Here is a 25,429-nt window from a genome sequence, read left to right as displayed (position 1 = left end):
TGCAGTATGTAAATCTATTTGTTCCCTTAAGCAACTTTGGTCTTGCAAATACATTTTCAATCATTAAACTATAAATTTATGTTCGGTAAGTACATAATGTTCACATACATGTTATCAGAAAATAATTTATTCAGGATTAGTATGTATCTATACCTAAAATTATTTTTATATGTGTGTGTTCCATTCTTAATTTAAAAATAGTCTAATTCTAAGAATGGGGTCCTATATTGATTCTGGCCTAGGGCATCACAAACCCAAGCGCCAACCCTGAACGGGTTTATCTGTTAACAAGTGCATGAACCCAAAAGACTTTGCAGCTAACATGTGGCCAACCCCCAGTTCACATCGGCGGCAGCACATGTCCTACAGCCACATTCTCCCACTCACACCGATTGATGCACAGCAGCACAACAGTCGCTATAAGATCCCAACACTGAGTGACAACACCTGCCGTCAGCCAGCAACAGAAGTACGCAGAATTCAACATCTTGACAAGATGGGGCAGACAGCTTCATGCGAACTCTAAACGGCTCTCCACAACCTGGAGATGCCTATATGCTGACTGGTAGTAAAAGGTAACACCGCAAATATGGCATCGCCACACGTGTAATGGTGTAAATCAGGTTCGGACTCGAGAACGCCACAATCAGCATCAGGACTAAAGCAATGAATTTAAAATATTCCTCAGAATCATACTGTCCCTCTTTCGCCATCCTTCCAGGTACATCTGTAACCAAAATTTAAACAGCTATTTCCTGAGGATCTGTGTCCCTGCTGAAACACTGACAAGACATGACTTCAAAAGCACAGCATATATTTATAACCAAAAGGGATGCAGGATGAACAAAAGAACTGGATCATCATCATCATCTCTGCAGGAAGTGCACTACAAAAAGATTAGTTTAACTGTACTGAAATACTGTGCAACCATCCAGTCAACTGACTAACACTACACAAAAATGAGTATGTTTATGTAGATAGGGTATTGCATATGAAGAGAAAACATGTTTAAGGGCTAAACATCAAAAAACAGTCTGCATATTATGTAACTTACTTGCCATCTACATAGGTGGTAATTAACTGCCCTACATTATTTCCTTTTGCCAAGAAAGACTCATTTAAACCTGTGCATGTTTCTGTCAAATTCTCCTGGCTGCGTTTTTTGCCTTTAACCAGTTCATTTTGCTGGAAGCTCAATACCTCATTAATAGCACAACAGCTGCTGAGGGAGAACGTCGAAAACAGAAATAAAACACATTTTCAGACTTCGACAAGCTGTTAGATCCCCAAAAAAAAAAAATTGTAGTGCCTGCTGAAGTTAAACAGGCTGTAAACTTGATGACCATTCATTTTAAGCCTCAGGTGCCAGAGTACTTGTTTTTAAATTTGGGGCAATTTAGCGTACCCTTGTACACTACATTTAAAGCCAACCAATTCTTCTTATGGGTTTCCTTCACTCAACTTACTTAATATACAGCTAACAAATGATTGTGTCCATTTTAAATGACTAACTCAGCCGGCGTCCACACTATTAGCACAGTATGGTAAATATGGTATTGTCATAAAGTCCCAGAAAGCCTAATTTGTTCCCAAAAACTTGTGTACAACTTCACTGAATACAATCGCCAATACTTCCTACCCCACAAACCTTATCAAAATGTAATTCCCTACAGTATTTCCTTTAAATTAACAACCTGTATTTGAACCTCACATTAACACACCAGCCTGGTTTATAAATAAGATAAAAATAAGCCCCTGAAAAACATTCAAGTGTTATGTCCCGATTTGTACGGATGCATTCTGCAAAAACATTACGCACGATGCATTAAAACAGCAGTGAAAACATGCACTTACTTTAAGAGGCCTTATACTTTATGCCTGGTAATAATGCCTCTCGTTGGTATTGAGAAAATTAAGAGATTGCCTTAATGGATCTGAAAGGCTTTAGGAGCTAAGGGCGCAGTTCTTTCAGCTTCTGTATCACCGAGGTGAAATCTTTGTGGATTACAGTACTGTGTGGCACTTTACTGCCTTCCTGGAGGGTGTCAATTAACAGTAAAATCCAAAAGAGGACATGAGCAAAGAATCAAAACCCTTCTTGATTCAAAAAAAAAAAAAAAAAAAAAATCAAAGGTTTAGCATTAAGGAGGTATTCAAGAGTGTAAAAATAATGAAACATTATGTTTTAAAACTGTATAAACACATTCACAGGCTGTCAGACTTTTTTTTTTTTTTTTAAAGAAAGTTTGTCATATGGTGACGAGGGTCAAACAAAGAAAATTCATCTTGGCATTTCTCGTCCTTCCATTCACAGATAATTATGATAATACGAATCGCATATTTGAACATTTCCACAGAGATTTCTGAGGAAAAAAAGGAGAATTTGAAGCTGTCGCCACGGTATGGACACGACACGGTGCGCAAGGCAGCGAGAGAGAGGCGCTGACACTGACAGACTCAGTCTCCACTGACTCTCTCTGACGTACCGTTTCGTGCCCAAATATAACGTTTACAGTGCAGAATCCTCGAAGGAAGCGTTGTGCAAAACACCAACCTCAGCTAAATGATTTACAAGACGAGCACTTTTTCGGGAGCTGCAGCCGAGGTCCAACGCGACGGCGAGAATGATCCCGACACACTCAGGTGTCCTCAGTCAGTCCAGCGCGACATCACGTCCCCGCGTTACTCCGCGCCTCAGCTCAGGCGACGAGAACATTTAACATCACAATTCTGTTGTAGAGCAGCGCGCGGGGCCTCTGAGTCTGAGGTGACAGGTCTCTCGCGCAGCAGTGTCTCGCACACTCCGCAGACCTGCCGTTTCGCTGCATTCACTTAAATGCTCGCCCCCCATGGCATGCACGCGCTCGCTGTGGTGCCGCGCTTTTCGCTGCTCGTTTTACGGCAAAGAGACGCGCGAAAAGCGGCGAGACGCTGTCGAAGTCAGGACCCCCCTGCGCGGTGATGGATGGAGGAGCTCCACACCGGCCGCCCGACCGCGACCGCTAGGTGATCCTACCCAGCCAGGTGGGACGCGTCCGTTGTGAACGCCGGCCGGGTCCCCCAGAACCAGGACCAGAACCGAGACTAGACGGGGACCGTCCACGCGCAGGGCCGGCCCCGTTCTGCGACCCGCTGAGCATCACACCACCAACAACCATCATCCGCAGGCTGTGGGAACCGAGCGCGAACTCGTACAACGTAAACACCTTTTTACTAATGAACATAAACATTATAATAATTAATCAGAAAGCATCCTCCGCCCCTTCCTTACCTTTTCTCCGGAAAGCTGCGACGGCTCGAAAAACATGAGGAGAAAAAAAAAAAAAAGGGGTCCCCTCGAGTCTGAGGGGCGGTGCGGTAAATTCAGACCGGTGTGAAAAGACAGCGCGTGAGCGGCGGCTAAAGGAAGCGAGACGCAGGTGCGACCCGCCGCGGCGCTCTCATCGCTCCGACCGCTCACTACTGCGGCTCGCGCACCAGTCGCTCTCCCCACTCTCGCTCCTGCGCCTGCGCACTGCCACCCGTGCGCGTTCCAAGCCGTACGTCACTGGCACTCAGGCCTCTGCCTACTGCGGTTTCGTCGTCGGGGATAATGCGCCTGCGCACTGAGGCCCGAGCGCCTCCCAATGGCATGTCGCTGGCGCGCGGCCCAGTGGCCGAGAGGCTAACATGACGATGTCTGCGGGGAGCTGTGCAGGAGTGGCGCTGCAAGCGCGCCGCGAGTCTCATGTGTGGGCAAATAGAACATTTTACCCCAGTAACTGACTGGCACCTTAAAAATTATGTATTCTTTCGCCCAAAGCGACTTAGCTATTTACAATAATTTGTACATCTGGGTAATTTTTTACTGGCGCAGTCCAGGTTACGTATATTTCTGACAGGAACAACACAGCAGAAGCAGAACAACATGTGTCCTGTTGCAATGTCACGGCAATAACCATTATGCCACCTGCAGCCCCTAAGCATTTTAAATGTTTCCAGTGCCAGAATATGTGTGACATAATGGCAACTTTTAAAATATGTCTCTGTCAATGGTATCTTGCAAAAACTGGTACAAAAAACCTGTTTCTACAGGTACTTGATTTGTGCAGAACAATTATGTTTTATTTATGTATACATCTCATGATATACAATGAAATATTAATTACCCTGTTAGCAGTGTACACTACAATGATTTTACTTGTCAGGTACTGGTATTCAGAGAAATTGTTTAAGTAAGCCTCCCCCATATAAGTACATGTATCTCCACATTTATGGTAGGCCATGTTTTTAGCATTAACACAGACCACTAATACAGACCATATTTTTAAATGGATGGGGGGAAATCATAACAAAATTCAGTTTATTTTTCAGCAAAATTAATGGAGAATAATCAATTTCTGCTCCATTACAGAGCAAAGACACCACGCACATTTCTTAAGGCAGTGAGTCACAAGTTCTCAGCAATATATCTTGGCAGAATGTGGGGAGTTATCACTTAATCACATTGCCATAAATCCATAAATCTGCGGTTTGTGGTCTAGGGTAGAAATTCATTATGTGGAATGGAGGTCAAATTCCTTTTATCTCTTATATTGAAACACTTCGGAACTGAAGCAGTAAAGGTTCTGCTAAAACGACAATGGAAACCCACTCGCGTAAATGCCATCAGTGCACCTACCACATTATACACACACACACACATTTTCAGAACCGCTTGTCCCTTACGGGGTCACGGTGAACCGGAGCCTACCCGGCAACACAGGGCGTAAGGCCGGAGGGGGAAGGGGACACACCCAGGACGGGACGCCAGTCCGCCGCAAGGCACCCCAAGCGGGACTTGAACCCCAGACCCACCGGAGAGCAGGACTGCGGTCCAACCCACTGCGCCATCGCACCCCCTCTACCACATTATAGTAAAGCACTAATCAACACAATATCACTGAGATAGTACTTAAATTTATTCATTTAGCTGATGATTTTTCTAAAGCAACTTAAAAGTATTTACTCATTTATACAACCAGGTAATTTTACTGAAGTACTTTAGGGTAAGTACCTTACTCAGGGTTACTATAGCCAGAGGTGGGAATAAAACGAGCAACCTTTGGCTCTAAAGGCAAGCACTCAAATCACTATACTACCAGCTGAACCCTAATAAAACCCTACTTCATTTTCAACAGTGGTGTGTGTATTGGGGGAAATACATACATACATACACACATTTTCTGAACCGCTTGTCCCATATAGTGTCACGGGGGAACCGGAGCCTAACCCGGCAACACAGGGCGTAAGGCCGGAGGGGGAGGGGACACACCCAGGACGGGACGCCAGTCCGCCGCAAGGCACCCCAAGCGGGACTCGAAGCCCAGACCCACCGGAGAGTAGGACCCGGTCCAACCCACTGCACCACTGCGCCCCCATGTACATTACTCTACATTTATATATATATATAGTACACACACACACACACACACACACACACACATCTTCAGAACCGCTTGTCCCATACGGGGTTGCGGGGAACCGGAGCCTACCCGGTAACACAGGGCGTAAGGCCGGAGAGGGAGGGGACACACCCAGGACGGGACGCCAGCCCGTCGCAAGGCACCCCAAGCGGGACTCAAACCCCAGACCCACCGGAGAGCAGGACTGTGATCCAACCCATAGTATTTATTATTATATTGTAATATCTTCTACTTTTTACTGTGTTTGTTGTTTCTTGTCTAGTAATTACTGTATTGTCTTGTGCTGTTTTGCACACCATAGTGGTTGCTTAAATAATCCATTCTTAATGTGTAAATGTGGGCATGTTTAGGTCTTACCATGTCTTTAATCTCATAGTTTATCTTTCATATGATGGACATGAACCATCTGCGGGTTGCTTATATTGCAGACAGAAGAGTACACAGAGGAAAATGAGGGACAAGATCACATTATAAGGATAAGGATATGGATATGGATATGGATATGGATAGCATTTTCTAGGAGGCTTGGTGCCCTGCAGTTCTTGCACCAGCTGTGCTGTCAATTAAACTGCCAAGCCCATAATTTAAACAAAAATGGTCATTCTGACCATCCTAATTGTTTGCAGCTGTTACCTAAACAAGCTAAATTCCACTGTTTTCCAGTGAAGCCCAGGGGTCTATTTGGGGGATCACAATTAAAGAGGATGGTTTAATGCTATTATTTATACACAGGAGGCTGGTGTCATTTACCGCGTATCATTTTTAGAATATCATTGCGATGCTGTAGAAATGTCATTACATGGCTACAACATCACAGCAAAATATATTACACTGTTGTGAAAGCAGAAGACAATTTAGCTATAGCTTGTAAGTATTTCTTGTTCAGGAAATTCTAAACATATTGCAAATTTAATAACCGAACAGGCATTCTGTACAAATATAGCAGTTCTACGTTTTGCTTTTCTGCAAGTGCCATTGAATTTGCTAAATAAAACTGCTGTAAGTGCTATCTAATCAAATTCTATTTTCATGACTTTCCAGGTAAGTGGTTTTATTGTTCCAGTAATGAGGTTCCAAAATCAATTACTGCAACATGTTTTAAAATGAATGATTCAACACGCTTGCATATGTCAAAAAAACAACAAATATGATAAACTAGGTTATTTGCAGGGTGTGAGAATATCTCAGTATATTTTTTTCACATATCTTTTCTGCCCATGTAATATTTTTTGACTATTTTTGTTTATTTGAGGTTATAAAAGCTGCCCTACCTTGAGCATACAAAGTTGTTAAAGCTTGGAGATGTGGCAATATTGAACATTTAGTTATGTAATGAGTCATGAGCATTTTAAGGATGGAAAGAAACATAGCCACTTCATTTTGCTTATTCCATAAACTAAAATGGAACAAAACCTTTTGGAGGTTGGTCATATTAGTTGAATCTCCCCTAATTATATGTTTATAATTATTAGGAGTCCATAAAACACAGCACTGGGAACTTTGAATCCAATACGCAGTGTTGTATATTTATATAACAAAATTAGATCCTTTATGAAAGACTCAGGCATAGTTGTATATCAAATTTTTCAGCCTACTGTTGTCATAAATTTCAGTGTTGATAGGCAGTACATTTGGCAATATTTGCCTCTATGATGGCAGTATATTTATTGTGTTCCATTTGTTTAGGTGACACCTTTATCAAAGGTGACAGAATCCTGTGTTGCACAGTAATGAAGAGTTACACAATACTCTAATATAGGATTAAAGAAATTGAATATTATTGTAAATTGTTTAATATGTTTAAAAAAATCTAGTGTTCACATTGGAACCTCTATGTTCAAGACAATATATTCCACACAAATGCAAATATATCACAGAACATTAGAAATACACACCTCCTAACTATTTTTTAATCTTTATTGTGTTTTTAAGCAATACGAAAAGTTTTGTTCGTTTAAACATCCTTACTGCTCTCTAGGTATCTGAATTAAATGAAACAGAAGTGGCTTTATACTGGAGCTATTTTTGAGCTGTGAATCCTTTGCTGAGCCCCACACTCCACATCTCGGAGCGGAAATGGCCTCTTGTCGAAGGAGCCTGGCATGACTCATGTTCATTTCGGTATCACTCGGCACCCCGGCGGACACGATCCATGTCCTACCACCGCAGTGATAAGCGCATGATCCATGAACCATTCTGCTCCATCCTTCTGTGAACACCATTGCAAAGATTTGACAGTAAAGAAGATGAGTGTGGTGTCTCCTTTCAGCAATGTTGCATAATTTGCAAGATTTCTGTAAACCCAGAAGGATTCATTTTTAATTACACAGCTATTGGGGTGTAATTAGGGTCTCACACACACACACACACACACACACACACAGTCTAAAGCCACTTGTCCCGTGCGGGGTGGCGGCAAGCCGGAGCCTAGCCCGGCAGCGCAGGGCTGAAAAGGGAGGGAACACACCCACGACAGGATGCCAGTCTATCACAAGGTACCTCAAGCAGGACTCAAACCCCAGACCCACCAGAGAGCAGGACCCAGCCAAACCCACTGCGCCACCGCACCCCGAAGGGTCTAATAGTGCAGAGTAAAATATGATGGCTAATAATGAAAAAAATAAAAATTCCATTTCTATAAAACCCTGAAGTTTTGTACTTTGCTCTCACTAGCGCATGTTATTTGTTGAGCATATTGTGGGTTAATGTATTTATTTATTTATGTTTGTCAAATCACAGTACATGTGTTTGGTATGCATGACAAAATTGTAATGTGATGAAGAAGTCAAACCTCAGATTTGTCTCCTTGCTCCTTCCTGATCTCACAGCACTGTGATGGAGCAGTTACCATGTCGACTAGAATTGTGTTCCATTAAAGCCCCTGTGGTTAATCTCTATTTTGAGCCTGCAAGTCATGTTCTAAGGCCCATTCCCTCTGTTCATCTGTTCCAGGCTTTCATTTTCAAACTTGGCCTATTGCAAGGAGACAATTATCATGGGAAATAAGTCACATTCTTGAAGTAGTCCAGAAACACAAACACACACACACACACACACACACACACACACACACACACACACACACACACACACACACACACACACATTTCCAGAACCGCTTGAACCCCAGACCCACCGGAGAGTAGGACTGTGGTCCAACCCACTGCGCCACCGCACCCCCCGTCCAGAAACATTGCATAAATATTTGTAGACCCTAAAATAAGACTTAATAATTATGCTCAGTTTTATTTATAAGGGCTTTCACGCATTTAAATGATTTCTTCCAAATAACAAAATGGCAATGAGGAAATTAGTGGGGTGTTGTTATTATTATTATCACATCGTCTGAACCGCTTGTCCCATACGGGGTCGCGGGGAGCCGGAGCCTAACGAGGCAACTCAGGGCGTGAGGGGACACACCCAGGACGGGACACCAGTCCGTCGCAAGGCACCCCAAGCGGGACTTGAACCCCAGACCCACCGGAGAGCAGGACGAGGTCCAACCCACTGCACCACTGCACCACCACACCCCCCTATCATCATCATCATCATCATCATCATCATCATCATCATCATCATCATCATCATTGCTCTGAAGCAACAACATCATCATTGGAAGACTTGCTGAGTTTATTTAATAAAATAGGAGAAATGTGCAACAGCCAGAAGTCACCTTCAAAAGTGATAAAACACTGTTGTGCTCAGGTGAAACCAAACAAACATTTTCGTATAAATGGTTACTGTTCTGTTTGATGGAGAGCAGGCACCATGCCTAAGGCCTAGCATGTGGTGGAAGCATAATGTTGTGGGGATCTTTTTTGCAAGGGCAGTTGGAAAGCTTGGTAAGACTAAGTGAAAAAGCACAGAATAAACCACTAAAAACTACTTTTTCTGTTGTTTTTTTCTAGGACAGATGGGTCCTGCTTGGAAAAAATCAAATCTGATATTGATTTTTCTCTATTCTATTGATTTTTAGTGGTATTCATTTGTCTGTCACCTGTTGTTTTCCAGTGGTTATCTAATGGACCACAGTTTTGGTGTTTCACTGTTATATTGAATTACACCAGAGACATAAAATGTAAGTTTTTTTTTGTCCACAGCAGACTTATGTAATGGCAACCATCAGATCATAAGCCATTAAATTCGAATGGAGAGTATGTCAATTCCCTCTACGCAATGGAAATTTATGCATAATGCTCCAATGGTTTTCTACTACGCTATAAATTATGGATGAGATCCAACTCCTTTAAAGGGTATTTGCATGTACTACAGGTAATAAAGAGTCACTAATTCACCCAAACAGCATTTTTGAAATTTTAATAATGCTATAAGAAACTAGACTTAATAGAGAAAATAGAATCTGTAGGGCAACAGATGAAGTGATGAGCCTGCTGCTGTAATGTACTCACATGGTTATACAACACTATGTTACTGTCAGTAAAATCAATACACTGCTCTTGTTCAAAATCAAGGGTAACTGCATGGAATGGAGCTATTCAGCCAAGCAATAATCAGGTATGTGACCACAGTTTTCTGCTTGCTGTGAAGCCATTTTGAGAAGAGATTTTAAAAATACCATACATCATTCAAGGGATTATTTCAGGGAATTTTACATTCTTTCCAGGATGTACACAAGGAATCCCTAATCAGCAACAAAACCATTTTAAAATTAGGTAGAAGATGTTCAAGTCTGTGTGTCTGTAATATCACAAAATCTGCTGGAAATTTCTGGACCCTCAAATACCTGCTACACCACTGTATTACATTAAATTATTTGTTGTTTATATTGCTTAATCTTTCCAGTCAAGTACCTGCTAATATGTTATTCAAAAGTGTGGGCATCCTCACCTTGTTCTTACGTTGTTTAATCTGTGAGCACACGCAGTGTATTGTGTTGTCATAACTCTTCTTATAACCACTTATGCTTAGAAGTATTCTGGACTGGAAAGGGCAGAAGTGGAGCAGTACATTCCTTATTGATACATAATATTTAGGGTATTTATTCTTTTAGCTGATGCGTTCCTCCAAATAAACTTGCAGTATGAACAATATCAAGGTATTATTTACAGTTTACCCATTTATAAACCTCACAAGGGTAGTACAGCAAGAGGTGGGATTTGAGTTCAAGGTTTATAGCACAACGATGAAGTCCGTGTTTTCCTGACATTGTCTCCAAGAAAGTTTGCTCAACTTTGAAGTTACAACTAAAATGCTGGAGTGCTTGGAAAGGTGAGAATTTTTAAAGAAACAAGCAATAAGACCTACCATATGTAGGTGGGTGCGAACTTCTCCAGGTACAGCCACCCACTTCTCACTTCACTAAGCAACAGCCACTATATATAGAGACTATATATGTCAACTGCATAACTGCAGATGTAGGGGCAACTGTAGACTGTACAGTATGATTTCAATTTCACTGCTTTTTGATAGTTTTGTTTTTTTGATTAGTAAATGTTGCCAAGACTGTTGGCCTTACCTCAAAGACCCTTAATACATAATCTATGACAGAAAATTGTATATGTAGTGCCTATATTCATACCTGTTTTATACTGTCTAAATTTGGAACTCTATTGTTTTCCATGAACTGTGGCACCATCTAATGGAAATTGTAGAAATAAAACATTTAGTCAACAAGCTCCTATTGGGAACAATAACAGTGTTCTTATGGCATACATAGCACATTTTGATCTTTTGGGTGAGTCCTCAGACAATTTTATAAAAATCACAAATGATTTTTAGTATGTACCTGTGTGATACCTATACATCACAGCAATGAATAATTCATGAAGCTAGAACTCACATTTTTTGGATAAATCAACTGCAATACACAAGATCCATACATGCACCATTGTGCTGCATGTGTAGTCACACTAGGTCAATACCAGCCTTTTTTGTACTAAAAATTTAATATTTATTACTACAGAACTAAATTAAATTCACTGCTCTAGCCTTACACTCCCCTAAGGTTCTTAATTAGTTCTTCATTATTTGAAACATAAGTTCTTAAACTCTTTTGAAGCAAAAGCCAAGTGCTTCCATTTGAGCAGTTCCATAAGCTTTTTCTGAGTTTTCCCCCTGCAACTGAATTAGTGCCATCAGGCATAACAGAGATAATGAAATGGAGTTAAGACTGCAAAAGTCATACCTAACATTTGAGTACATTGATGAGCAAAACCAATTTAGTTTTGTGTTTTTTTGAAAAAAAAAAAAAGTCTGTACAGCCAATGGTTTTCGTACATAGCTATAAAAGACCTGTTGAACAGCATCTTTTACATATACAGTATTTATAAAACCCAGTGCTTATAGCATAGCTTTTAAAAACCAGGATGGGCTAACTATTGCTTGAAAAATTAAAAATACCCCTCACCAAAAAAAAAAAATTTTAAACCCAAGCTGACCTTATGTAACAACTGAAATGCTTGAAGCTAAACAGCTGGTATTTTGCAATACTAGAACAAAAACAGAACACTATGTAGACATCAAAAGGTTTTATTTTGGACATTCTATTCCTTTTTCACTGCTTGTTTCTGCAGCTTCTTCAGTTCATGCTTGATGATCTTGTTCCTCTGCAAAACAAGAACAAGTTGCAACTGTGAATCTGACATGATCCTTTACATAAGGCCTCCTCTAAGGACACAGCCAACCTTACAAACTAGTTGCCTGTAGATAATTGTATGCTCAAATTTCATATTTGCCACGTACAGAAGCAACAACAAAAATGACAATTCAAGGGCAAAATAAATGACTGAAGTTCTCTGCTAGAACCAAAAACATGTAGTTTACATAAGAAATAAACATACCATCCTCTTGGCCTTCATCACTTTATAGCGATCAAAGTCTGACATTTTAGCCCTCTGGAAAAAAGATTATTCCCATCAAACATCAAAATTCATCAGCAGACAGCACTAAAGTCAGCTAATAATGCAGATGTTAAAGGTGCTACAGCAAACCGCACCTTCTGTCTAGCTTCGATCTTCTTGGCCCAGTTGCTCTGTGCCCACTTCTCATTAATCGTGGCCTTCTCCCAAGCACGACGGACAAACTTCTGACGGGTGCTGTCAAAAAAAAGTCAGGGCTACATCACCAAAAGTTCACCTCTGGAACAAAGTGCTGGACAGAGTTACAAGAAAAATCACACACAATACAAAGGCTATAAAAAGTGCAGATCAACATAAGTCATGCATTTTTCAAAGCTTAAGACTTCAAACAGAATTATTCCTCACTTAGCTGGGTACTTTCTCTTAAGTGACAATTTTATGAGGTGGCACTGAAAGATTAAAATTAAAATGGTGCAAACAAATTAAATGCGTGCAAATGTCTCTCCCCATAACTGTCACAGTCGTGACAAAACTAAAGGTGAGGCAGCAGTGCTAACATTCAATCTGCATGACAATTTCAGTTTATTATATACTAAATACTACATTTTAAGTCTGGAATAAACTGCATAAGGGGGTGGCTCTCTGTTCACGATCAAAACTCTTCATACGCACCTTCACGGTCAAAACTACAGGTCATGGTGTAGCATTACAAACAACCCCTAAAGCGTCATTGAATTAGGTCATTCTTTGTGAGACGCACCTGTGGGGGATTTTGATGACGAAGTCAGTAAGCTGCATAACCTTGAAGGGCATGGCCTGTCTTTTCACCCCTGTGCAAGGGCCATCCACTAAAGCCTGAGGAAACAAGACCAACACATTAAAGCACACCGGAACACATGCCAGTTGGAGTGCACTCGCCAGTGCTGTTTCCCGTAAGAGAACTGCAGAACATCGAAGAAAAGCACTTAGCTTTGTCGTACCCTGTTTTGGTCAATCACATCAACGATGGCCACCAGCTTGCCTGCGTAGGGCCCGAAAGAGACATAGGCAACCCGGCCGATCTCTACGTAGCGTTTGAACACCTGAAGCAGGAGGGAGAATAGAGGAGAATGAGCAGGGGGAACTGAACATGGACATCCTGAAAATATCATTTAGCAATTCACCTTAAAAATCTGAATTACCTAAAAATATAATACACTGCAAGATTTAGAATGAGCTAATAATGTTAAGTATTGGATTGATCTGATGACCTGTACACTTTGCTTTCACGGATGCAGTGTGCAAACTTACTCTGAGGGACATGCCTGAACACTGGCAGGTAAAGTTCACCAGATAGAAGTCATTGCTCAAGTATTTGGATTTATACGTGAAGCACCAAGTATAAAACACCGCTGTAAACTTCACAAATGCTCCAGTACAGGAGAAGAGGGCCAACTCAGTATGGTGTTGGGGCACATCCCCACCTGGATGTTGCGTGAATAGAGAGAAGCGACCAGGAGGACCCACGTTTCGCTACATACTAGGACGACAGAACAATAATTCCCTGAAGCATTTGAATCCATACATATTAGATTAGTGCGTTCACCTTCATCACCTGTAAGTACCATTTTACTAATAACACTCATGAATGAAGTAGTGGGGGGGGATTCGAGCGTGAACAAGACAGACACACCCGGGCCGGGCTTCGACAAAACTCTCGCTTCGCTTGTGAAGAATTATACAACATAAAATATACTGAAACACTTAATTAGACATAAAAGCAAGCAGGATGGAGCTCATAAACAATATATCATGAAAGCGACGGAGCAGATAAGTTGTGAAGCACGAATCTCACTTAGGCCTAAATTGCGGGCTAGCAGTCACGGTGCGCGGCGAGCATTCGACAAGCTTTTAAATAACAACAAATATGTAACAAACTGCGTCTGAAAGTAGAATTCCACATTCCCAACACGACAAATTTGAACAATGAGGCTCAGCCAAGGTGCCCCAGTGTCAGGGCTGCGTAAGAAACAATGTTTTTAATTCTGCAAGTGGTCTCACGCGCTCACCATGATGGCAGTCGGCGAACCAAAAGAAAGATGGAGGAGGCGGACAACGCGGATACTACTTCCTTTCAGTTAGTGCGCATGCGTGTTTTTACTCATCCAGCATGATGACAGCCCGGCAACCAATGGCAGCACGGACATAAAGTTCACGCATACAGTACTTCTGTCCAGTTAGTGCGCATGCGTAAGTGCGCGAGTTTAAAGGCGCTCGAAGTAACGTCTCTGAGTTTAGACAAAGGAAAACTCTATTATTAAAAAAAACACAGGAAAAAAAATAATTTGCACAAATTGTATTTTCGCTGAGATGTACGTCGCTTTGGAAAAAAGCGTCTGTTAAATGAATAAATGTAATTTATGGTTTCAAAGAGGTTTCACTGAGGCAGAGAGAGGACTTCTAGAGGGAATCTATAAAATTAGCTGTGCAGCTCTTATAACTCTTGTTGATAACTCAGTAGTAGTTAATTCATTAAATGCTTTCTAAATTCATATGAAGGCGCAAACCCACTGTTGCAATTTGTCAGATTGGGATTTATATTGATTGTGTTCTCAGTTTCCTCACCTTCTTCTCCCTAAAACCAGGCTAACCAGCTTTGAATTAAGCATTTCTACACAATCTGCAGTAAATTTGGAACTTCATCTAGAACCAGACATTCTCCAAATTATGTGGTCTACAAATTTTTTTCAGTTACGTACCAGTAACTTCATCAAAAGACCTTCCAAAGTATCTAATTTTCATAAAAGCATATCAGACTTTCAAGTGTAATTTTTCTCCAAGTAGGTATTTTATTTGGAATAACAGTGCTGTACAAGTATGAATCCTTCTTTCTTGATAACCGGTGTAACAATATTTTATTAGATTCTCAGCTATTTAATTTGTTAGGATTCCTTTTAAGTTCCTGTACACATGTAACTTTTTGGTTACTCCCAGAAAATTTGCTATTGCCATGAATGCCATTCCCTGGGAGTTAAGCTTTTGAATGAAGCAGTGAAACTGCAACCAGATCCCTCAAAGTCTGGATCTCTGTGAAAGTGAGTATTTGTTTTTTCTCCCCCCTTGCACTCAAAATAAATTCCAATCTTTTTTAGAGATATTGTATTGCAGGTATATTCATTCCTTATGTGTTCTTTGAGCAGTGTTGTTGAAAGTGTTCAGTGCAAAAAAGTTTGGACCGTGCCAATTATATATTTTGTTGTAAAGAGAAAATAAAAATTGTATAAATGAATTTAGATCCCCCCCTCCAAAAGCTAATTTAAAAAACAGAAACACCATATTTCAATAAACTCTCCTTTTTGCAATACCTGCTCAGAAATTGTGAACAATTCCAAAACAGACATGAAACTAACTGTATGCTGATCTGTCCGTTGCATGCACCGTTTTTATTTATTGTTCACAATATGCGGGAATATTACATTTTTTGCACGAGTTGTGACACATTTTTACAATTATATTATCTTCTGTTGTAATATTTTTATGGCACTTTAAAGAATTGTTACACTATTGAATTATTCATCTTTGCTATACAGGGATACCAGCAACTTTAGCAGATTCCAGTATATCTGACAAAAACATCTAACAATAGTAGTGGTGGTCAGTCATCATCAAAGGACCCTGGAATAAATCCCCACTCACACTGTAATACCTTCCAGCAAGGTACTGACCTTAATTGCCACAATAAAAATTATGAAACTGGATAAATTGCCACATTATTATATGCAGCACAGTATGAAAGTCTTACATTGTAAACTCCCTAGGACAAAGCCATTGGTTATATAATTAACGTTACATGTTGAATATTTTGTCACCGTGTTGTCCACAAAATGAGTAACAGAGACAGTGTTGGTTGGAAGGATGCAAATGGAAGATGTTTTAACATTTCTGGCTAAAAAAATATTTTAAAGGATTGGAATATTGACTGGTGATACACCATTTTATTACTGCAGTATGCAAAGCAAGCTTGGTAAAGAACAGGAAACTATGGTGTGCCATTCACAAGTATTAGAAGAATGAGAAAGAAAACTAAAAACTCATTTAAAAGAACTCCGTAATGTAGAACGTTCACTTGAGACCATCAAATTCTGCCTGTCCAGTGCAGGGCTTGTGTGTTATATATTAAAAGGTGTGTGGTAATTTCAGTTACAAAAAACAATATAAACAAATTAGAAATACAGGCACTTAAGGGTCGACTGTAAACATTCATTTTATACGTATAATTTTTTATATAGAAAAATATAGCTGATCAATTTCAGTGGTAGTTGTAAAGTGGCTGGTTTTATAGTTTGAGTCTAAAGGGGAAAAGCGAAGGACTAACAAGTCGAGCAATTAATGTGGGTTCAGAAACATGCTGCAATACCAAGAAAAAGGGAGCAAAACAATGAATGTTAAGAGGAAAAGTGATGTATGCTGCAGCTCAAACTATTGCCTCTTCCCTAGAAAAGACACCCCATCAGACCCCTTCTTTTTCTGGCAAGGAGTGCAGGGCTGGGCCACTGAAGCGCCTGCGCAGCAGAGTCTGCTGCGATCTTGAGGACTCAGACTCACATGTTTGCTCTATGAGGGAGGGAGGAGGCAGGAGGTGGGCGTATCTGGAACCAGCCCAGGGAGGGTCCAGAGGGGGAAAGAAATACCTAGAACCATGGGCACACGACAACACGTACAGTACACACACCCACAACGTGGGAGGGAAGGAAAAGGAATCAAAAGAGGAAAAAGGAAAAACAGAAAAAGTAGCAATTATAGGGAGAAATGTGGAGGATGAACAAACATGATACGTTGGGGGGGGCAGAAGTGTATGGGATACTTTAAAATACACAGCATGCAATTAATGGAGCGTGTAAGACCAGACCAAACAGCTAAGGGGGGAATTTCATTGCATCCATTCACATCTGAGTTCAGCCAGAGCAGTTTCCCCAAATGTTTTTGTGCCATACTGTGTAGGAAGTAAATGGACAAATTGTTTCCACAAAAGGGAAAAACAGCCTGCCTGCAGTCTAGAAAGATGTCAGTTGGGAAGAAAATATTCCATTTTCAACCTGTTTGTCTTAGAATGTTTTTCATTAATAGATGTATGGTTTGTTAGAAAAACTTTCTGTTCAAATTTAACATACAGTATAACAGAAATAAAACACAGAAAATGTTAGCAAGGAATGTTGCACTAGGAGTAAAGTGAGGTGTAGGTTGGTAGGTATAGGTGATCGGCGTAACAGGAAAGCCCTCAATATTATATCAGCAACTCCGAGGTGCGAAAGTCAGAGAAACTATCTTTCTATATTCTGTTTTTCACTTGGACAAAAGAAAATCTGTGGCATATCATTAGCATAACTGTAAATAAACAGAACAGACAGTGTAGCATGTGGAAAAAAACCTTTATTGTATAAATATGTTCTGTTGAAATGTCTGCCTTTGAAAACTACAAAAACTTTCACATTGTCACCCATGATTTGTGAGAAAAATGCTTCTTGCCCATTTTAATCAAGTCTCTTCATGACATTTTCCCATGTGGTTTTTAAGTTAATCTTGATTTACCATCATCCCCTTACCCCACAATGTTAGCTCTGGAGTCACACAAGAATTTGCTGTGACTACAGTATGACTATCACAGAATTTTGGTCACAAAAAGTATAAGAAATGACAAGTGACACTAACTCTGACCATTCAATGTTATTTTTACACCTTCCACACGAAGGCCATTTTCAGTGATGAGTCATCTTTTTATCCATTATCCAACAGACAAAAACACCAGAAATGATGCTGTATGAATTGTGTTCAATGAAGACAGGAAGATGCCCTGAGGAAACTACTGAAATGGTCATCTAATTCCAAAAAAAAAGGTGAGGGGCAAAACCACTGTTGAGTGTTATACAAGTGCCACCTGTCACATGACAGACTAGAGTCTGTTACCGTGAGTGGAGAGGTACACCAAAAACCCCAGGGTGGGTGGATAGAAGGGCTGGTGGTGGGGGGGACTAGTAATAGGCGAGGTGCTGGAATGTCTTTGGTGAAGTTGGTCTGCGTAGGGGGGGAGACAGGGGAGCTCCCGTCCCGTTCCTGTGTGTGCATGCAACAAGCGGCAAAACAGCAAATTACTCCTTTAGCCTGGCATCAGCTGAGCTTTCTTTCTGTTAAAGGGGATATAACAGAACGGAGTCGACGTCACTGTCAGCCGGTGCACTGAAAACATTTCTTCCAGCAAGGCGCACACACTCATATTCACAGTTGGGTGCTGATTAAGCAGTAGCACAGCACACGGGTAGACGTTACCGTACAAAGCAGGGCATGCCACACATTGCTATCACGCTATCGCTGAAAGCATTACATGTGCATAAGACCCAATGCTGAAAGCACAAGTCATATGTGCACTTTAATGGTTATATCTGGGACTTTCAATAATGAAACATTTTCAATATATTACACACTCAAAGAATTACAGACAACTGTTATGTTTCTTACCACATTACCACCTAACCTTGATCTCCAGATCTAGTTTTCGCCGGTTACTCCCTTCAAGGAGGTTTTCCGCAAATTCGGCTGTAGGATTTGCAGCCACCTTTATGAGTTATGAATCAGCAAAGGGTCTGCAGTTCTGAAATGGAACACAGCTGCACAGATGTGATATTTCCACAATCATGCCTACCTTCCAGCCATCACTCCGTTCAGGGCATTCTGGGAGGCCAAGGCTGAGGACCCCCCTGCAGCACTCAGGGCAACAGGCTGACCAGAGGACCCGATGACTGGACTGCCATCACCCTTCAAGATGCCCGTGCACTTCCAATTGTCCATGTAGTTCGCTGTCAAGAAACAGAGAGAGCGACGTTTGAAGATCCATCCAAATGGTGAAGGACAGTTATCACCAAGACCATTTCACAAGGAAGCTACTGAGACCTAAACAGGATATTGATGCAGATTCAGTGTTCATGGGGAAAAAAAGGCAAAATAAAAAAATAAATAAATAAAATCAGGTACAAGTGGTTGAATTTGAACTTGAATCAAACAAAAAGTTTAGTTAAACCACGGTCACTGCTGGAGACCCAAACAATAAGAGCCGATGGTATCGTACAGCACATTTAACGCTCGTCCTTCAATGTTACGATGAAACATTAGAACTCAAAATTAGTAAAATACTGTGAGGTTAATATGAACGGCTGTCGTTAAGTCTGGGTGGTCATAGATACTGTACGTCATAACTGGAGAACCACCTGTAGTGCAGCGGTTGAACATACCCGCTTACATCCTGAAGGTTATGATAATACAGCATCAGTCAACACTTTGTCACCCCTTCATTAACAGGCTGTCAGCTGAACTACAAAGCCCCCGAGCAACAGGCGCGGCCCGGACCTTTCCAAAGCCTCACGCAGCCGTCGTCACCGGAAGAGGCGAGCAAAGTGCTCGTGATGTTCCAGCTCACTCGCCACACCTGGGAGTTGTGGTGGTCAAACTGCGCCATGATTTGCACCTCAAACTTTGTGGGTCCTGAGGACGTGGCAGTCTCCTTCCTAGGGAACACGGAATTGAGAAGGTGCTTGTGGGCATTTACTCATTCACAACAAGGGATTCCCAATTTGGGGCAAAAGGCAGCACGATGTACACGACACGAAACTGTTAAGCTTGCTGCGGATCCAAGAGCTCACCGCATAGGCATGAGTTTGAAGATGCGGACATCTTTGGTGGCTACTGCGAGCACATGGAAGGAGCGGCCCAGGTTTGGAGCAAAGGCGAGATCGTGCACTGGGTCTGTGACGGTCATCAGCGTCTCTGCTTTTGCGTACTTCCTACCAGAAGAAAGCCAAACCGTGAACACACACAACCAACGAATTGACACCTGGAATCAACAAGGTAAGACCAACTATGCAAGAAGGTTACCAACCTCGTGTTTTCGTTGTACTCGTAGATTTGAACTTTCCCTCCGTATGTCACACAGCTGTCGTCACTGCCCACTGCAATCATGGGAGGATGGGCGCGGGAGCTGAACGCAACACAGTGCACAGTGACCACATTCCAGTCTGAGTGTGAGGATCACAGCGGAACACATGCTTTGTTTGCACAAGTGATACAACATCTGACATAAAAAGGAATCTGAGAAACAAGAGGCTTTGAGAGCAAGTGCTCAAGCGAACAGACACACGATGCAGACACACTCATCACCACCACTGCCGAAATCCAATCCAGTCCACATCACGCCCAAATCTAAGACAGGTGGTCCTTGACTTATTGCAGGTTTCTGCTCAGATAACTGATGTTTTTGTAAATAAAATCCAGTCTCTCACACACAATAATGGAGATAGTAAGAAATATGGCACTTTGCGGCAGTGCAGCCAGTTGATGTGATTGTGCAGCAGATGGAGTGGTCATTGTTAGACGTTAGGAGCAAGCACAAGGACTTGAATATAGTACAAGATTGATTGAACGGCTGTCATAAGTGCACCATGTTGTAACTTGAGAAACACCTGTATATAAAATCACTTGCCGAACAGTTTACATTTACTCATTAAACTGACACTTCTTCAAAGCAACTTACAATGTCAAGGTATCTACAATTATTTACCCGTTTATATGGCTGGGTCATTTTACTGGAGTAATTTAGGCTAAGTATCTTGCTCAAAGGTACAACAGTAGCAGGTGAGATTTGGACTAGCAACGTCTGGATCCACAGGCAGCAGCTGTAACCGCTATGCCATCAGCTGTCACTTCTGATAAATCACATCATCAGAGTATCAAATTCTTTATGGCAAATTCAACGTCCACCTAAACCAGGCATTAAACTAACTGGCCACTGCAAAAGTAGACAAATACAAAATATATAATGAAATTCCAAAGGGCCTTGAGACACATCCACTCCAAAGATCAAGGATAGAATGGCCAAAAAGGGTAAAAGACAACAGTAAACTGGACCAATAATTCAGCGCAGGATTGCGCTCAAATATTAACTTTAATTATCAGTCACTGCAGCCCTACACATACAATACTCATTTAACAACTAAGGGAAACGTACAATAGGAGGTGCTCGTTTCACAGAAAAAGCCCTGGCCGTGTGACACGTTGCTTACATTTCGGCTCCCACATGACCAACATTGTGTCAGTGAGCGAACGGGTCCAAGCACTCACCTGGAGGGGTTCCACGAGATGCAGCTGCAGCTCAGCTTGCTCGAGATCTCGTGCTGCAGGGACCACTGGCTCAGGTTCATCACATCGGGTGCCTCGTAGATCCGCACCACGCCGTCGGCCGAGCACGTGGTCAGCATCAAGCCCATGTGCTTGGGGGCGAACTTCACGTCAGTCACTGATGTCCGGCTATCCACTAGCGTAGTCCTTTTGATCTGGACAGAAGTCAGTTCACATGGCTCAAGAGAGTGAAGCCCACTGCATGCAAAGCAATAGCCCAGCATGGCATTGGCTGTTGTAAGTAGACTGCTGGGGGGGGGGCGGATTGGTCAATCCAATCCAATGTGCCAGCAGATCATAGTTCAGAGGTTTATTTTCTCTAATTTGATGGCAGTCTGGAGTTCTTGCTTTCCTTCCTGCACTTGATAGCTGGCCACTCAATCATCACTTCATCGTAAAATATATCAGTTAACACTTGCATTTCTTATATTAGCGACTTACAATGTTAAGGTTACAGTTATTACAAGCTTACAATTATTTACCCATTTATACAACTGGGTAATTTCTTTTACTGGAGCAATTCAGGCTGAGTACCTTGCTCAAGGGTGGGGATCAAACCTGGAAATGTTTTTGGATCCAAAGGCAGCAGCTCTAACCACTATGTTACCAGCTGTCCCCATTGTTGTTATGCTTACGAATGCACTCTGTCTTCGGGTTAGAACACAATACAAGAATAAATTGTAAGTGAGCAGAGCAGCTTTGAATACGAGACTAAATCCCATCCAGGTTCGAATCTCATCATAATATTATCACTTTATGGCATCACTGCATCAGTTCAACATCACAGCCAACTTGTTTAACTGTGCTGCTGAACGTAATGAAGGGCTATGTTGGGTAGGTTTTTTTTTTTTTTTTAAAACTCTTACCCAGTGGCTCTGGCCTCTCTGCTTGTCGTTGGACTCTCCCACAATCTCCTCCCACACCGCAGCCGTCCGGTCAAAGGAGCACGAGGCCAACACCTGGCCGAACTCCGGGTGGGCCCATGTCACACGCCACACGGAGCCGCTGTGCGTCTGTGCAAAAAAGAGACCTGCGAGTGTGGCTTACTTCTGTCGCCATGGTAACCGCCAGGCTGCAGGGGGCGTTCAAGAGCTCCCCACACTCCACATTTAAAAATGTGCAGTCTGCCACAGTAAAACCACACTTAAGCGGAAATTACCTTCACTTAAACGCAAAGAACATGAGAGGCAGGTGGAGTTCGTACCTTCCAGCTCGCAGTGCAATGCCACTCCCCGCTCTCACTTTTGTCCCACACCTACAGCAAAAACTGTGTGTTAATGCAATTCGTATTTTGTCCAGGTTTTTTTTTTTTTTTCTTTGAAAGAAAAAAAAAAAAAAAAAACATTCACCACACTGCATGCAACTTGGGTCTTAAAAAATCTGATATACATTTAAAAAGCAGGTAATGCACAATACACACATTTAAAGCATGTTTCATATTGTAAAGTTGCGCATGTTTGTGTGTGTGTGTGTGTATACACACACACACACACACTTACCCGCACATGTGTGTATATTTAGTAAAATGTTATAATACTGATTTATACTGCAGACAAGTGTATTTGTCATCATTTGTTCTGCAATATAACTAAAACTAAGACCATACTGTTCAACACCCAAATATCCCATCAGTTGAATATACCTCCTTATTATTCATTTAGCTGAACTTTTTCTCCAACACTTTGCATTTGCACAGTAAGCCATTTACAGTTATTCACCTACACAACAGCTTTTTTTCTTAATTACATTTATTAATTCAGGCTGAGTACTTTGCTCAAGGGTACTGCACCGGGAGCAGGGATTCAAACCCGGGGCCTTTTACCGACTACCTAGAATACTTTATTGAAAAGAACAGAAGGGTATGAAGAAGTTAGGAGCCTGGGACTAGGAACCCCTGGGATATAAGAAATTGGGGAAAAAAAGAGAGCAAACACAGGCTCACAGGGATGGTTTTGTTTTTCATACGGAACACAACCATCCCTGTAAGCCTGCGTTTGCGCTCCAATTTCTTTCCCCAATTTAGAGTCACCAGCTGGCAAACCATTCATGGTTTATTTTGACAAGGCGTACCTTCTGCACTGTACATCCTCTCCTACTGCAATTAATTTTTCTGTAAGAGGCCTGTACATTGGAAAACACAGCTGTTACCACTGAAGACTCTGCTTATAAATAAGATTTATGTCCAAGCTGACTCGCAGCATATATCCAGCAAAGCATCACCTTCAGCAATTCAGGAAAAACACTCATGAAAACTGTTCTGCGCTCATTCCGGCACTGCAAAAATTCATCAAGTAAATACTGATGGGGGGCGCGGGGGCGCAGTGGCGCAGCAGGTTTGGCCAGGGCCTGCTCGCTGGTCTGGGGTTCGAGTCCCACTTAAAGTGTCGGATATGGCATCCCATCCCGGGTGTGTCTCCTCCCCCTCCAGCCCTGTGCCCTGTGTTTCCAGGTTAGGCTCCGGTTCACCGCAACCCCGCTTGGGACAAGCGGTTTCAGCCAGTGTGTGTGTGTGTGTAAATACTGGTTATGACAAATAATATTATTATAGGAAATTGTCCTGCTTGGTTCCCTGGATTGCTGCAAGGACAGCAAATAATTCCACTTGATTTGATTTTATTCTTAGCCAGATTTTACATAAATCATCAATAAAGGTCATAATAAGAAACCTGATTTTGGAATACTCTCAAATGAAATCAAACTACACACTATTATTATACATGATTATTACTACTCACTCAATACACCTGCTGGAGTGGGGCACTGCTGTCTCTGGACCCAAGTTCGAATCCCCCCTCCAGCAGCTCTAGTACCCTTGAGCAAGGTATTTACCCTTAATTACTGCAGTAAAATTACCCAGCTGTAATAGTTGCAGGTAATAAGTCGCTCTGGAGAAAACCATCACCTAACGAGTAATGTTACGTTCAACCTGCGTATGTGTATGTATTTTTTCTTGCGCTTATGTTCGTTAATTAAATTTGTGCTGCTGAACGAATAATAAATGGACACGTGCGCCGAGCCAAGAAGGAGGAGCGCAAGCGCGGGGCGCGCGCAGTATCACGAGGAAGAGGCCGCCACGGCCGTCGCGAGCGCCCACGTTGTCGTCGTCTACCTTGACGCTCTGGTCGCTGGAACACGTCGCCATGCGCCGGCCGTGGAAATCGTAGGAAACATCATGAATGAGATCTTTGTGATCGGCCGCGATGCTCCGCGCCACAAACATTTTCAGCGCGCGTCACGTTCCTGCGCCGAACTTACAAACACGGGCGAACCGCTCGCTACTCGCGCTTTCCCGGCTCACATGCCGCGACCGGGACAGTCGTAAAAGAGCGCGTGCACTTGCCAAAACACTTCCGCCCCGCCTTCTTCTATGGTGTGTGGAAGAGATCCACTGACTCCATTGTAGACATGGAATGCTGCCCCCTGGTGTCCTGGAGTGCACACAACGATCTGGAATTCCCCCTGTCAACACGTCGTTGAGGATGGATGCCGGAGATGAACACGACCAGAAGAGGGCGCTCTGTTCTAACAAGAGACAATGTTACGTAAGCAACTTCCAAAGATTTAACCGTGATTGGTACAGTAGCGTAGTACTCGTACTCTCAGTTCAGGGTGAGTAGCGTACCTTGATCAAAAGTAGCGCGGCAGGTCTTAAGGCTCCAGCGAGGAGGCTTCACAGTAGAAGGGAAAGGGCGCTTCAAAGGACACCACGTGCTGCCCCCCCTAGAAGAGGACCGAGATCTGATGCCTCGCGCTCCGCATGACATGATGATGTAAAACACAGCCTGTATATTCTGCGCATATTAAAATAAAACATCAACGGGTTTAGTTGCTGTGTTGAACTCTTTTGCGCAATATTTATACAAATACACGCACAATAATATAAGTACATTTTTACTTTTCTTTTTTTGTAGAATTTCTGCCCAAGTGACCAGTTGGATTCGGGTGTTTGCAGATCCTGCTGGGCAA

General features: G+C 42.2%; 3 protein-coding genes across 6 annotated transcripts in view; all 3 read right to left on the bottom strand.

Annotated features, from left to right (window-relative positions):
* Positions 1-3,531, bottom strand: part of LOC108919289 (SNF-related serine/threonine-protein kinase-like) — a 32,079-nt gene extending 28,548 nt beyond the window's left edge. For all 3 annotated transcript variants that reach the window (XM_029248349.1, XM_029248350.1, XM_029248351.1), the window contains exon 1: positions 3,272-3,531. The gene's annotated coding sequence lies outside the window, so the exon portion shown is untranslated. The remainder of the gene's footprint in view (positions 1-3,271) is intronic.
* An 8,386-nt stretch (positions 3,532-11,917) lies between these two features.
* Positions 11,918-14,375, bottom strand: rpl14 (ribosomal protein L14). Its single transcript, XM_018727137.1, has 6 exons — positions 14,311-14,375; positions 13,243-13,344; positions 13,023-13,117; positions 12,400-12,499; positions 12,245-12,298; positions 11,918-12,010 (listed from the first exon to the last, which is right to left on the bottom strand). The coding sequence occupies exons 1-6, from the start codon at positions 14,311-14,313 to the stop codon at positions 11,948-11,950; spliced, it is 417 nt and encodes a 138-aa protein (XP_018582653.1). The 5' UTR covers positions 14,314-14,375; the 3' UTR covers positions 11,918-11,947.
* Positions 14,376-16,406: 2,031 nt separating this feature from the next.
* seh1l (SEH1-like (S. cerevisiae)) lies at positions 16,407-24,883 on the bottom strand. Of its 2 annotated transcripts, none has more exons than XM_018727094.2 (9): positions 24,573-24,883; positions 22,668-22,718; positions 22,330-22,476; positions 21,407-21,618; positions 20,169-20,267; positions 19,933-20,073; positions 19,640-19,797; positions 18,939-19,092; positions 16,407-16,932 (listed from the first exon to the last, which is right to left on the bottom strand). In XM_018727094.2, exons 1-9 carry the CDS (start codon positions 24,681-24,683, stop codon positions 16,752-16,754), a joined length of 1,254 nt encoding a protein of 417 aa, XP_018582610.1. In that variant the 5' UTR covers positions 24,684-24,883; the 3' UTR covers positions 16,407-16,751. The 2 variants fall into 2 exon arrangements, with proteins under 2 accessions (XP_018582610.1, XP_018582611.1); XM_018727095.2 differs by lacking the exon at positions 16,407-16,932 and adding an exon at positions 17,659-18,423 and having other exon boundaries at positions 24,573-24,857.
* Between the last annotated feature and the right edge of the window lie 546 nt (positions 24,884-25,429).

The sequence above is a fragment of the Scleropages formosus genome, chromosome 23 (genome assembly GCF_900964775.1).
Source record: "Scleropages formosus chromosome 23, fSclFor1.1, whole genome shotgun sequence".
NCBI lineage: Eukaryota > Metazoa > Chordata > Actinopteri > Osteoglossiformes > Osteoglossidae > Scleropages > Scleropages formosus.
The sequence above is the reverse complement of the archived record's forward strand: the minus strand, read 5'-3'. Positions and strand labels throughout refer to the sequence as shown.

What these genes read in the sequence shown, in the direction of transcription:
- rpl14 (XM_018727137.1), bottom strand. An exon ending in AGATCGAAGCTAGACAGAAG is followed by an intron (nt 12,299 to 12,399) that starts GTGCGGTTTGCT and finishes TCTTTTTTCCAG; the next exon opens with AGGGCTAAAATGTCAGACTT. An exon ending in TGATGAAGGCCAAGAGGATG is followed by an intron (nt 12,011 to 12,244) that starts GTATGTTTATTT and finishes CTTGTTTTGCAG; the next exon opens with AGGAACAAGATCATCAAGCA.
- seh1l (XM_018727094.2), bottom strand. Translation starts at nt 24,683, where the DNA reads ATGTTTGTGGCGCGGAGCATCGCGGCCGATCACAAAGATCTCATTCAT. An exon ending in CCAGCGACCAGAGCGTCAAG is followed by an intron (nt 22,719 to 24,572) that starts GTAGACGACGAC and finishes TTTTTGCTGTAG; the next exon opens with GTGTGGGACAAAAGTGAGAG. An exon ending in TTCAAACTCATGCCTATGCG is followed by an intron (nt 19,798 to 19,932) that starts GTGAGCTCTTGG and finishes CGTGTTCCCTAG; the next exon opens with GAAGGAGACTGCCACGTCCT.